The following is a 14,065-nucleotide window of genomic DNA, read 5'->3' as shown; positions in this document are numbered from 1 at the left end:
CAGACGCTCCATACCTCTAATAATTTTTGTTGCCCTTTTATGCACCTTTTCCAATTCCAATATATCTCTTTTGAGATGGAGTGACCACATCTGTGCGCAGTATTCAAGATGTGGGTGTACCATGGATTTATATAGAGGCAATATGATATTTTCTGTCTTTTTATCTATCCCTTTCTTAATGATTCCCAACATTGTTTGCTTTTTTTGACTGCTGCTGCACACTGAGTGGATGTTTTCAGAGAACTATCTACAATGACTCCAAGATGTCTTTCTTGAGTGGTAATAACTAATTTAGACCCCGTCGTTTTATATGTATAGTTGGAATGATATTTTTCCAATGTGCATTACTTTGCATTTATCAACATTGAATTTTATCTGCCATTTTGTTGCCCAGTCACCCAGTTTTGAGAGATCCTTTTGTAGCTCTTTACAGTCTGCCTGGGACTTAACTATCTTGAGTAGTTTTGTATCATCTGAAAATGTTGCCACCTCACTGTTTACCCTTTTTTCCAGATCATTTATTGTGACATGTTGAAGGAATATGAGGGGTTAAAAATTTTGCATATTAACCTTATGATCTGTGTGCATAAAACCTTGTATATTGTTAAATTACAGGCTCTGTATTCATGCTCTGTATCTAGAACGTTTGGAGGTTTTTGAGGCTTAGTGAAAGGGCACTAAGCACTTTAGTTATTGGGGAATGGGAGCTAAAGCACTCCATATTTTAAGCATATATTTTATATGCTTGAAAGTTCAAGCACCACATCACTGTTTAACTCTCTTAGCTATAAGTTTATTTGCTATAAGTATAAAATTTTAAGATGCCAAATAGAGTAGAGCAGAGATTCTCGAACTGTTTCAGAGTACTGGCTGCATCGTAATAAAAAAATGGATTGCTTATTTCCCCTCCCACTCATAGTCACAAACCATTCTTTTGGCAACTGCAGCAATTGCTTGCATGGAAAAGTAATACTAGGATTTTTGTTTTGTTAAGTTTATTTATTGTAACAAGTGTTCCTTTAAAAAAAAAAAAAGATAATTGCTATCTACCTCTGCTCTGTATCTCCCCTCACATCTTTTCTTTTCCCCTCCTCCTCACTCCCTTGTAGGTGCTTCTCTGCCCCCAGGTCCCTTGGTTCTCTTCACCTCTTAATTTTATCTGTTACCCTGTTCTTTCTCTTTCCTTGCACTTGGTTCCCTGCCCCTTATTTGTCTTATTCCCAGACATTCTTCTCTTGGTGGGTGACAGACATCTCCTGTCTCCTCTTCTACGTAGCAGGTTCCAGGAACAGACAGCTATGCTGACTTCCTTATTTCCATCTGCTTTTACAGGTCTGTAGGCTCTTCATTACAACAGAAGAACCTATAGAAGCACCTGAAAGCAAGGCAAGCCAGCACGATAGGATCTAATAGTCCTTCATGGACCACAGTTTGGAAACATCTGAGGCAGCGAGCTATATTTAGTTCAGTGACCTGCAGTTACCGAGCTTGCAAAGGTCCCTAGGCTGTTTAGATCTACAGATTACTAAAGAATATTTTCTGTTGCCTTCCATGCCAGCATTTGTGATTGAATAATGCCAACTGTTTTTTTTTTAACTAGTCTATTTTATGAATATCTGTTTGTGTGTCCTTCTACCTCAACTTTTGATTATGAAGACAAATCCATTTTTAAGCTAAAGAATCTAGGAAACATTAGATTTCAGCCCTAACATTTCAAAAACTCCTCAACTATTGAATGTTTTATTGTAACTTTACAGAAAACTAAATCTGTACGTTAAGACTAAGTGGTGCAGTTTTGATGACAATTCACACTTGTTTTAATCCTGGATGAAAGAACTTAATCCGTGCTTTAATTGAAACCATGCAACCATAACTGGAGCCACTACTGATGCTTCTGTAATAAAAGTAATAAATGTGCAGATAAAATTCTTGATAGTGGAAAAATCTGCCTATATTTCCCTGAAACTGATTCACATTACAGTAGAGGAGAAATATATGCTTTCAAATGCAAATTTAGCTTGGAATAGGTGGAGGTAAGGCCAGAGTCTTATACTTAGAAATTTGTTTTAACTGTCTCTGATGCAAAAAGAACTGACACACTATTCTTCTATCCTTCTGTTTTATATTTATTTCTTCTATCATAGGACAGATGACTGGATCCATACCTGTTGCTTTTGACTCCTTGAATGCATTTTTTCCTGTCAGGAGATGTTTCAATCTTTTCCTACATCTCATGTCTCTTTTCAGTTTTCTCCTTCCATTTTGTGTCTTTAACCTGTTTCCTCACTCTTGCTGTTTACTCAATGCCTATATGTATGCCATTACTCCTCGGGGAATTCTGTGCCAAAAAATTAAAATTTCTGCATATTTTATTTGTCTAACAATATAATTATTCCAGTTTAAATTATTTTGATAATTTATTTAAAAATACCTTTCAAAAAGTATATCAACAATACAGAGAACAGCAAAAAAGATTTCCCCAGGAGCGGAGAGTTAAAGAAACCCCTACAGCAACCCAGTTACAGTTGTGCGGTGCTGGAGGGAGCTGTTTGGGGCCTCCAGAGCTCAGATACCCACCCCCTTTATCCCCCCAGACCTGAGCCCCGTGGCACCCCCCTGGCCCCGTGGCACCCCCCTGGCCCCGACACCAACATCCCCCTCTCCCACCAGAGCCCAGCCACAGAGCACCCCCCAGCCCAGACACCCACACCACACCTCTCCCACCAGAGCCTCAGGGCAGATCCTGGTTCAGACACCAGCACCCCCATAGCCTTTACTCAGTCCAACTTCTTTACTGTCTTGCCAGGGGACATGGTGTGCTGTGGTCTTGCCCTTCCTCACCCTTTGCCAGAGCTGGGTCTCCCAGGCCCTCTCTCGTCCCGGGAGAATGAGGATCAAAGAGCGTGCAGTCTCCAGGCTAGCCGGGCTAGGCACTCCGATTACTGTGAGCTGGACTCTGCAGAGTTCAGCGACACTTAGGGGCGGCCAGAAATTCTGTGGGGAAAATGGAATTCTGCAAATTCTGCATTCCACAGTGGCGCAGAATTTCTCCAGGAGTAATATGCACGTGTACATACACAACCCCCACTGAAGATATTTTTGGGCCTTAGTCTTTCCCCCATGTAATCTTGCTCCGTTTTCTGATTATCTTCAAATCTCCCCTCTCCATGACCCTACTAGTAGTTTATGCTGCTCTGATACATCAGCTCTACTTTTCTTGGGTATTCCATTTGCTCTTCTTGATACTTACAGGAGCAAAATAAGCAAGAGATTGAACTCTTTCTGGTCTCTGCTCATTCTAGACAGAATAAGGAGTGGAATAGAGCAGGGATAACTGAATATGCCGAATAATGGCTTATTAGTGAGGTTGAATAGTGTTGTGTCCCAGCTCCACTATATCCTTTCAGTATTTGTTGTTGATTCAGTGTTTTAGTCACTACTGTAGGTTCAGTTCAGAAAAGTTCAGTGACTTGGCCTTTTTACTACCTTCATAATTATCAGGAATAACACCTGTCTTTCTGAAGGCTGTACAATTCTAATTTGGGCTCATCTGTTTACTAAACTGCAATCTAATGTGTTTGAAAGCTTCAGAATAACTGTTTTAGTCTACAGACCTTTATTTAGAAGATTTAGTCCTCTGGTTAATAGGTATTTAATGTTTTCAAGATTTTTTTTTTTTCTTCTTACTGTTAAATTACTTACATATACTCTCAACTTGAACTCTAATTAGCAGTCTTTTGTCTTGGAATTTATGTAATGTCTTTCAGACCAAAAGAACTCAAACAGCTTTACAGTTAGGTACTACAGGAAATATATAGATCCTTAACCCATCTTAAAATGCATCATCATCTGTGATGAACGTGTCATCTGTCTAACAGTGTCTAATACACTGTCCAGCAGTTTATAGACCAGAAAAGGAATTTGTTATACAACTGAAATGAGGCATTTTTTTGTAAACTGAATGTAATCAAATTATTAATCCCTACTCGCTTTGTGAATAGAGCCATGGGATATTTAACCACAAGTGGCCAGTATCTCCATTTTCTTTCTAGATACCATCTATTCAGGATTATCACTCCTGCGCTTTATGCCTCCAGCACAAGCTATGTGGGTGATTAATTTAGTTCGACTGGTTTTTGTCCTTCTGAGATGGCTGTAGGCTTGCTTGAGAACATCCCAAAAAGGCAGGCATGGCCCGGCCACCACCCCCATCCGACTCCCCTTGCTTCTCGCGCCTGATGGGCCCCCGGGACTCCTGCCCCATCCACCTCCCCTGCTCTCTGTCCACTGACCGCCCCCAACAACCCCCCTTCGCCCCTTCCAACCCCCCTTCTCCTTCCTGACTGTCTACCCCCCCCCGGGACTCCGGCCCCTGACCACCCCCCGAACTCCCCTGCCCTTTATCCAACCTCCCTTCCCTTCCCTTCCCCCTTACCGTTCTGCCTGGAGCATTGGTGGCTGGCGGCGCGGCTGCACCAGGACAGGCAGCCGCGCTGCCTGCCTGGAGCCAGCCACGCACTGCACAGCACAGAGCACCGGGTCAGGCCGGGCTCTGCAGCTGGGCTGCCCCAGGAGCTCGCAGCCCCACCACCCAGAGCATTGCGCTGGTGGCGCAATGAGCTGAGGCTGTGGGGGAATCGCAGGGGAGGGGCCAGGGGCTAGCCACCCAGGCCAGGAGCTCAGGGGCCGGGGAGAATGGTCCCACAGGCCGGATGTGGCCTGCGGGCTGTCGTTTGCCCAACTCAGCTGTAGAGACTGAATACAAATAGTGGAGTTTAGTAACTATATAACATATAACCATGTAGTCATCGTGTTTATGTACATGTATTTTGGTAAAGGAAACCCATGATATACATTGAAAAACAAAAGCATGGAAAATGAAGTAAAAGCTGGGTAAAGTAGCAGCATTTGGTACTTTGACCCTACCAAATAATTTGATCACAACTTTTAAATCCTCCATTCCATAGACAAATCCCACCTTCAACAGCCTCACCCTTTCACCAATGCTCCTTTAAACAAGAAGAGTTACAAATCAGAGCTATTTAAACCTTGGGAAGCTGAGCACTTACACAGGAACGGCCCCTTACAGAGGAAGTTCTGCCATCAGCTCCCCTACTTTTTATGAAGGAGAAATCAAGTTCAGGGTCTCTTCTGATTGCAAGAGTGGCAGCCGTGCCAGGAGAGACATGGTCTCCCATTTAGGCAAGTCCCAAGCAGTTTAAGAATAGGTCAAAACCATTACTACCTAAAATTCCACCCAGAAACCATAAGGTAGTCAGTGTTGCTCAATCAAGCACGCTGGATGAATCACACTGCCATTGAAAGGCACTGTTTAACATGCTGGTATTTCATCTAACAGCCTGCTTAAATTTAGATAGATTTTAAGATGTAGCCCTCAGAGCACACCTCATCAGTCTTATATGGCTTGAGTTAGTCACGTTGCTCTCATCTATGCCACAATTTCCTCCAAACACCAAAAAGCAAACCATCATGAAGGGAGACAGTATTATCTGCCTCACACTGAATGTACCCTATGTATGTTCCTTCAGTTGCAGGCTAGCCAGTGAAAGATGTGAATAGCTACAATGATACAGCCCACTAGCAACAGTGTTGCATAGGACACAGATGCCAAATGAAACCAGAAAGTGAAGTGCATTGCCGAAGGACCTAATCCAGGTTGAGATACCTTATCAGGACCATCCCACATTAAAACAAGAGAACAGAGGCTTTGAAAGATTGGGCATGTAGATGTGCAAAGAGGCTGGCATTGTGACAAGACTATTAATATGGTTATTGGTCACTTCCCTGTTACAGATGCCCATTAAAATTGCACCCGCAACATTATCCATGGAAAATGGGAATGTTATACATTAGGTACTGAAGCCCAAAGTTTGGGTGCTTTAAAATTAGGAATCTAAATATAAGTTGCCCGAAGTGCTAATCATACATAATCCCAGTGAATCCAAACTGGAGCATTTTCTATGCCAGGGAAATCCCCTGGCGGGCCGGGCCGGTTTGTTTACCTGGAGTGTCCACAGGTTTGGCTGATTGCAGCTCCCACTGGCTGTAGTTCACTGTTCTAGGCCAATGGGGGCTGCGGGAAGCAGCATGGGCCAAGGGATAGGCTGGATGTTCTCAAGGGGGGCCTTTTTGGCCCTCCATACAATTTCTGAAACCCGATACAGCTCTCAAGCCAAAAAGTTTGCCTGCCCCTGCTCTACAGCAATCTTGCTCTGATTTTTAGAGATCCGAGTTTGCTTTTGAGTAATGGGAGTTCAAACTTTCTCCCCACTTACTTCAGTCTGTCCCTTAAGTTGTCAAATCAATTAACTGTTTCTGGTTCTTTGGCATTTGCCTTCATTTTATGCCTGTTTTAAAGTTAATTTTTTCCCCTTTGTTACATTCCTCTGAGTTGCTTACTCTCCAAGAGTAAAAATTCTGATTAGTGTCCTTTAAGAAGAGACAACTATTTGTTTGTTCTGTTTCTCTGACTATACCTTGCAGGATTGTCACCAACCTACCTAACCATCTCTGATTTCGGGGGTTAAAATCTGTTATGCTGTGGGTACTCTGTTTCTTCACTGCGATGAAAGTAGTGCTTCTCTGATTCTCAACCAGGAGTACATGTACCCCTGGGGGTACGCAGAGGTCTTCCAGGAGGCACATCAACTCATATAGATATTTACCTAGTTTTACAACAGGCTACATAAAAAGCAGTAGTGAAGTCAGTATAAACTAAAACTTCATACAGACAGTGACTTGTTTATGCTGCTCTATATACTATATACTGAAATTTAAGCAAAGTATTTACATTCCAATCATTTATTTTATAATATATGGTAAAAATGAGAAAGTAAGCAATTTTTCAGTAATAGTGTGCTGTGACACTTTTGTATTTTTGTCTGATTTTTGTAAGCAAGAAGTTTTTAAGTAAGGTGAAACTTGGGAGTACGCAAGACAAATCAGTCTCCTGAAAGTATTAGTATTAGCCTGGAGAGGGTGAGAGCCACTGCTCTACATTATTCCAGAGTTTGCCCTGGCCCCTTGAGAACCTTATAATTTGGAGGATTTCTACTCCCACCCTAAGCTCCATCTTCTGTGCTGTGCTGCCTGGAGACTCAGCACAGAACCCCAACCTATGTGGGTTTTTCCTATATTCTTGGAGGTTAGGGGAGCTCTTGCTTCATGCTTATAAGGAACTGGCTAGAATGTGTTTTGGTAGATGGGGCGGAGAAGGGTGTCTTTGAGGAACTCAGAGTTGAAATATACCCAACAGAGCAGTGTTCCTGAAAGACTTGGTCCTCCAAGCCAAAGATAAGAGCTAGGGAATTTCCCGCATGACTTGTATTGGAGGCATGAGACCCGGTTGAGAATCCTTAATATCACTTAAAATGGGCAAGACTGTCTGCTTTGCTGCAAGGCTTTATTGTCCAAAGTCTTGGCTACTAGCATAAAGTCTTGCTATTTTGAGTCACATCCTGACATCAAATTATTTTTTCTTTATCAAAGAGCGTTGTGCCATAGATTCAGTATATGACTGTTTTTGTAGTAAAGGCACTGCATGCTCTAAAGGATGTTTGTCCTAACTTCTACTAAAAAAAACCCTCATAAATACCATGGGATTCCCTTGCAGCAAACTAAAAAATCGAGGTAGCTTTAGTTTAATTTGAAATGATGGACACATTTTATTGAGTTAAATGAGCATGCATATTAGTTACAATCAATATAGCATTTCTTGTTTGAATGTTATTTTAGCTGAAATGTCAAGCAAATCAGAATTGTGATGATTCAGAGTGATGTCAGCTATGAAGCTGCATGATTGCCTAAACACCCTTTGAAATGAGTGGGGACAATTTACACCATGCTTAAAGTCTGTTACTCAGGCTTTTTAAAATGAAGACTTGGATACTAGAGTACAGTTCTTCAGCAAAAGGTGAATTTTGTAGCTGTGGAAGAACTGGGGCCTGGTTACAGCACTGAAGCTGGATTTCTTTCTTGTTTGTCCCAGCTAACCTCTGAACGCTAATCCTATGAATTGTTTGATACTTTAGTATATGCCTCAGAATGAAAAATAAGTTAGACAGGTAACAGCAGATTTAAAATGCTGCTTGTCTCTGTGAGGCTGGCTTAACCTCCATGACAACACGATTTGACACATAACAGTTTGCAGAATAAAAATCCTAATGGAATTAACTCATTCCTTTACTCTTTGTAAAAACTGATTTGTGGACATATTTGTACATCTTGGACAGCTGTTCAGAAGGGCTAAATTGCAGTTTGTTTTGAATATAAATTTACAAAAAGGAACTGAGTGCAGCAATCTGAGAAACCAGACTCAAACATTTCAATGTTGAAGATGGTAGATAAACTTATTCTGGATTTGTCTACAGCAGCTCTTGGTTCTATCTTATTAACTATATAAAACATATTAACTTATGGAAATGCATATCAAGAAGAGGAAAAGGTGAATTTTTTAATGTCCATAAAGAATAAGTGAAAAGAGTTGGTGACTAATTAATTTCCTTTGGTCATTGTTATCCTACTAGGAGTAGGAAATGGAAATAGCTGACACGGTTTCCTTTCCATGTTGTTGTTGCTTTCTCTGCTTGTGTTAAGACTATTGTGGCAATGCATAAAAATGATTATAACAGATTACAGTACCAGTTCTTTACCTCCTAACTGTTTGTTCCTTTTAACAGTCAAGCCCATCGTCTCCGGAACCAGCCAGTCTTCCTACAGAAGACATCAGCACAAACTCTAATGGTCCAAAGACTGCAGAAATCATACTAGATGATGACAGGGAAGACCTTTTTGCTGGTAATTTTCTCTTCTTTTCTCTTGAAGTATATAGTTCACATGGACATTTACACTTTTGAGTTTGGGGTATACTGTAATGGAAACTTTATTCCTTTTTCTTTCAAAAAGCTGCAGTTTTGTTAGATGTATAGTTGTGAGGAAACATGAAGTAGTTAAACTTGTAATGCTGAACTTGAATTTAAAATGCATATGCCTTAATATGATAAAATGGACTTGTGGCTCTCTAAAACAATGATTCTCTCCCACTCCCCCTCAGCAAATGCTTTTTGAAGAAAACCTTTTAACAGTTGGTCTACCTTTTTGATATTTGGATTCTCTTCTTTGGCCACTGGTGTCAGTCGTTTTGGTTACTCATCTACATTATTGAAATGCTGTGTGAACTCCTGGGGATACTGCTTTTTTAAGATTATTGATAACTGCAGTAAAAATCTCAATTTAGTTAAATTGTTTGGACTATGTCCTATTTAGTGCATTGCGATTACCTGATGACATTTTAATGTAAAAATTTTATGTTGCTAAATATTGTACTCAGGCTCAAACTAAGCCTTCCTAATTAATTGTTTTAATGGTTGAATCATAGATTTAGCTCGTGTATAACACACAATGTTGTCTACACATAAAAGTAACAATGGGTTGGAAATACTTTCTCCCCACATTTATCACCTAATTAATCATCTACTGTTGAACGAGTAAAATTGTCTCAAGTAACTATCAAATGGAAATGGCAACTTGATACTGTAGTGAAATTTGTGATCGCTACCATGGACATCTTTCCTTAGTACCTATACTGAAATTAGAATATTTTCACAAGGTTTATAATATGGAGATATATTTCATATAATAAAGCAGATTTCCAAGGTTTCAAGTGAAATAGGAGTTTTCACATGGAATCAGAACAAAGATGTTCTCCATCCATCATTCACAATATGTCACATGCTCCACAGCATCATACTCTGCACCAGAAGTGCATACCTAACTGTAATTATAATAGTCTACAAACTATGATAAACTTCTTCATTTATCTTGTCAAATATCCATTGTCTATCCTCCAAAAATCAAATCAAATATACATTGTTCAGTGATCAGCATGCATTCACCAATCAAGACAATTACATGTTTGTTTGGCCATCTATACGTACAGCGGGCTGTATATCTTCAAATAAATACACTAACCTGCTCCTCCAGTTCAGTGCCATTTTTCTCATAGTCCTAGCTTAGACTGTATGTTTTGGTGTGGAATGTGATGCTCTGGATATCATGAAGTGTATGTTAGATGGAGTATAGCAATGTGCAGAAGTAAATTGGATATAGATAAAATAGTTATTGCCTTATTGCTTGTTTCTTTGCCTTTTTGTATTGTGGTTCTCTACTTTGTATAAAGAGCCCTTGTCCTCCTTGAAACTTTTTTATAGGCTGGAAAATTGGGTGCTTAAACCTGGATGTAGGAGCTAAACCTTAAGTACCCAGACTCAAAAATGATGGCCTAAAAGCAAATTTAATTGCATCTCCTACTGTTAGCTGGAGTAGCAGACATGTAGCCACTTAACTACAGCTGCAGAAATGTAGCATTGGGCTGCCTGTAATAGATAGCATTAGGAATCGTGTCCTAACAATCCACAGATGATGCACGATTTGATGAAGCTTGTCACAATGCACTTTCATTAGTGCTGATAGAGCGTCAATATATATTCAGATCTTTGGCTTATAACCACTGGATTTCTCACTTCCTGATGCTGAAAGCAGGGTGGAATCTCTCTTCCCTCTCTTGGATACTGGTTCTGCTTTACTGCATATCGATAGGGGGGTTGGTGATTGGATCCTGTTAGCAATTTAAATCACTGACTCTAATCAGTCAGCAGAAAACCTTGATTGAAACTGGCAATTTTAATTGTTTGGCATTTATACTTTTCAATTATTTTCCTAAAAAATGATTCTCATTGGTTGGTGATCATTAAAACATGTTGATTTACAACTAAATGTAACTTTCACACTAAACAGCTATACATACATGTAGCAGTTAAATAGCTTACTTTACATTTGTTCAGACTCTTAGTTTTTACATTTTTGTTGTGGTAGAAAATTGTGAATGATGGAGTTCTTATTTGCTAGATTAACTTGCTATTTGGGTCAAGCTCTGTTGGGATGAAAATTCAGTTTAAAATGCACAAAACCAGTATTTAAATTTTTTTCATTAAATAAAACTACTTTAAATGTGCCAGATAAATAAGGAAAAAAGTTTATCAAAACATGTTTTGAATTTAAAACTTATTTATTAAACAAAGGAAGTATCTGTAGGTAGTGAATTGAATCGATTGTTTCTTATCACATCTTTCAAGATTTTACAATGATTAAATCTCATCCTCTTGCACCAAGTTTTTATTCTTAGGGTGGAGGAGGAATAAAAGCTTTCTTGCTTTCTCAACACCCAACTGGTTTCTTAACTTTAAATGAACTACTCATTGAACTGAACTAGTTGAAGAAAATGAAATGGAAAATAGCCTCTTCTGCAGGTGCAGAGAGAATATATTACTGTCAAAAGCTGGCTTAGCACTTCAGCAAACTTTGGCTCCAGGTGCTTCACCAGTGACTCAAACCACTGAACTGGTGAAACTTGGCAGCAAACACCCACTGCTTAGTATTAATTTTAATTATTTTAACAGGTTGACAATTTCAAATAACCTTTTTTTTTTTAAAGAACACCTGTATTTAATTTAAATAAAAATCAGTTTTCTTTATTTAAAAAAAAGTTGATTATTATCCACATTGTGGAGTTCTGTTATTGGCACTTTATTATTTCTGAGATCCAGGTAGAATAAGTGGATTATCAGTTGTTTGTGGATCGCAAGAGCCACAGGGGAAGCTCTGATGAGCAGCATATAACTCAGGTTGATAGTGTCTCATTCTTGCTTTTGTTAACATAAAGTGCCTGATCACAAGGTGGCATGGCTATTAAATTACATCAGCAGTGTCTCAGTATGATTTTTAGAAGTTGAATATTCTGTGTTTCTTCTTGAACGAACAAAGAGTCATTTTAACGAAAGAGGCAGTTACCTTATGAAGCCAGAAGGAAGTCTCATTTATCAGAGGCTCACAAATACCTTCACGAGAATTATGTATCCCATTTGAAACAATCTTACTGGGGCTGTTTCTAGGCCATCATTTCTGTAATAAGGATAATAGTGCTCTTATTTCTGTTTTAAAAAGAACTATAACTGTAAACATTTCTGAATGTTTATCTTTGTGTATGTTTCTGTTCTTGGTCCTGGTGTAGAAGTGGCTATCTCAAAGAAAACTAGCAAATCTATGTCATCATCCTAGTTAGATTTCAAATACTGTAAGCCCAATAGTATTTTAGATGCAGTCTGTTTAGCAAGTGTAATTTTTTTTCAACCCTTCTTTAAACGCAGTGTCACACTGATGCCAATGTCTATTCAGCTGGTTACCATTACTAACACTTGTGTACCTCAGGTAACATTTTTCAAAAGCTACCAAGTCCCATTTTGAAAAAAGACTTATGCGCTAGGAGCCCAAGTCTCTCTGGCTTTCAATACACCTAGTGCATGAGTCTTTTCTGAAAATGGGACTGGTAATGGTGCTTGTGGAAATGATCCCCTCCTGTTTTAAGATTTTCCTGACTATGGAGTGCAAATCTGTTCAATGTTTATTAGAAGATCATTTTTGTAAGTATTGAGTAACTACTTAAGATGAGTTTCACTGTACTTCAAAAAAATCATGTATAGTAGCTTTATTTGGCTCAATACTCTTAACATTAAAATATAAGATCTTTTGCACAATAAAAATGTATACTGTATAATGTACTTACTGTAGGCTGACACATACATTAGAAAACTTGTGACTAAAGCACCTTAGACTATATTAAAGCAAAATTAAAATAATTTGCATTTTGCTGCTTATGCTGTTAAGCATTTTTCTTAGCTAGAACAATACTAGTCCATTTTACTTTCACATTCACGAGCATACACAACAGAAGAAAGTTACTTTTGTATAAAAATAATTTCTCTGAGGTTTTAAAAATCAGTGTAAACATTTCTAGTGGTCTTAGATTTTGTAAAATATTTTAAACATTTAAATTTGGATTAAATTGGTGAATTTCCTCCTTACGTGACTAAAATAACATGGCCCAAAGACTGGCTTAACATATGCTTTACGTTCGGGTCTGAAGTTTGCCAAACACATTTTCTGGTGAAACAGACAAGAAAAGAATTTTTCCAGTGGAAATATATCCAACAAAAATGTCATTTAAGTGATTTCTTAAGACCTGAAAGCAGAAGCATCTAGGAATCAAAAGCAGAAATGTCCATGTTCATCTGAATTGCTATGACAATTTCTCAAGTATGTGGATCTCGGCACATGTATCACTTTATAGGTGATAACCGGCACTTTGTATTACACTTGAGGGGGAGAAAATAGCTAACCAGTATGGATCTGAGGTTCTTAAACTAATTCAGTATAGCTAGTGTGGAGACACAACCAGCCATTTGTTCTGAAACTAGTTCTGTCCGACTGATAACATGTGGTATGGTTAGGTTCTCTATTGTAGTCAGAATTGGTGGTTCTGCTTGTATTAGTTTCTCATGTTTTATAGATTTTTTTCACTTCCAGTTGTATAGTCTTAACTGGACTACCTTTATTTCATGGTTTTGTACCAAGGCTTCTTGAAGTTTGAAAGTGTGGTGGCTGAGCACATAAGGTTAGCAAATTGACAGATAAATTACAGCGCCAAATACTGACAAATGTGCAGTAGATAATGGCACCAGAGGAAGAGCTCCAGTGGAATAGAAAATGATAAAACTGTACATTTTGCACTGAAAAATGGGTGAACGGTCAATCTTAACTTTTCTCATTTATCTGTGTGAAAGGGCACTAACTGCCAAAAGCAAAATGGAGACTTCTGCTAGGTCTCTGTGAGAGAGCCTAACCACTTATACCCTGATTACGTGGGACAGATGTAACTGATTGGATGTAGTTGGACAATAAGGGTATGTCTACACTGCAACTAGACACCTGCAGCTGGCCCATGCCAGTTGACTCAGGCTCACGGGGCTTGGGTGGCGGGGCTGTTCAATTGCAGTGTAGATGTTTAGGTTAGGCTACAGCCTGAACTCTGGGATCCTCCTACCTTACAGGGTCTTAGAGCCTGGGCTCCAGCCCGAACCCAGATGTGTACACCACACAGTTAAACAGCCCCACAATCTGAGCCCCGCAAGCCTCAGTCAGCTGTCATGGG

At 39.3% G+C, this 14,065-nt stretch overlaps 1 protein-coding gene across 2 annotated transcripts in view; it reads left to right on the top strand.

Moving 5' to 3' along the window:
* The window catches only part of SNX2 (sorting nexin 2), a 57,215-nt gene that overhangs the window by 4,139 nt on the left and 39,011 nt on the right, over nt 1–14,065 (top strand). For both annotated transcript variants that reach the window (XM_054032208.1, XM_054032205.1), the window contains exon 2: nt 8,700–8,817. In XM_054032208.1, the coding sequence (XP_053888183.1) occupies nt 8,700–8,817 (118 nt within the window). The remainder of the gene's footprint in view (nt 1–8,699; nt 8,818–14,065) is intronic.

The sequence above is a fragment of the Malaclemys terrapin genome, chromosome 6 (assembly GCF_027887155.1).
Source record: "Malaclemys terrapin pileata isolate rMalTer1 chromosome 6, rMalTer1.hap1, whole genome shotgun sequence".
Taxonomy (NCBI): domain Eukaryota; kingdom Metazoa; phylum Chordata; order Testudines; family Emydidae; genus Malaclemys; species Malaclemys terrapin.
This window is presented reverse-complemented; position numbering and strand designations above follow the sequence as displayed.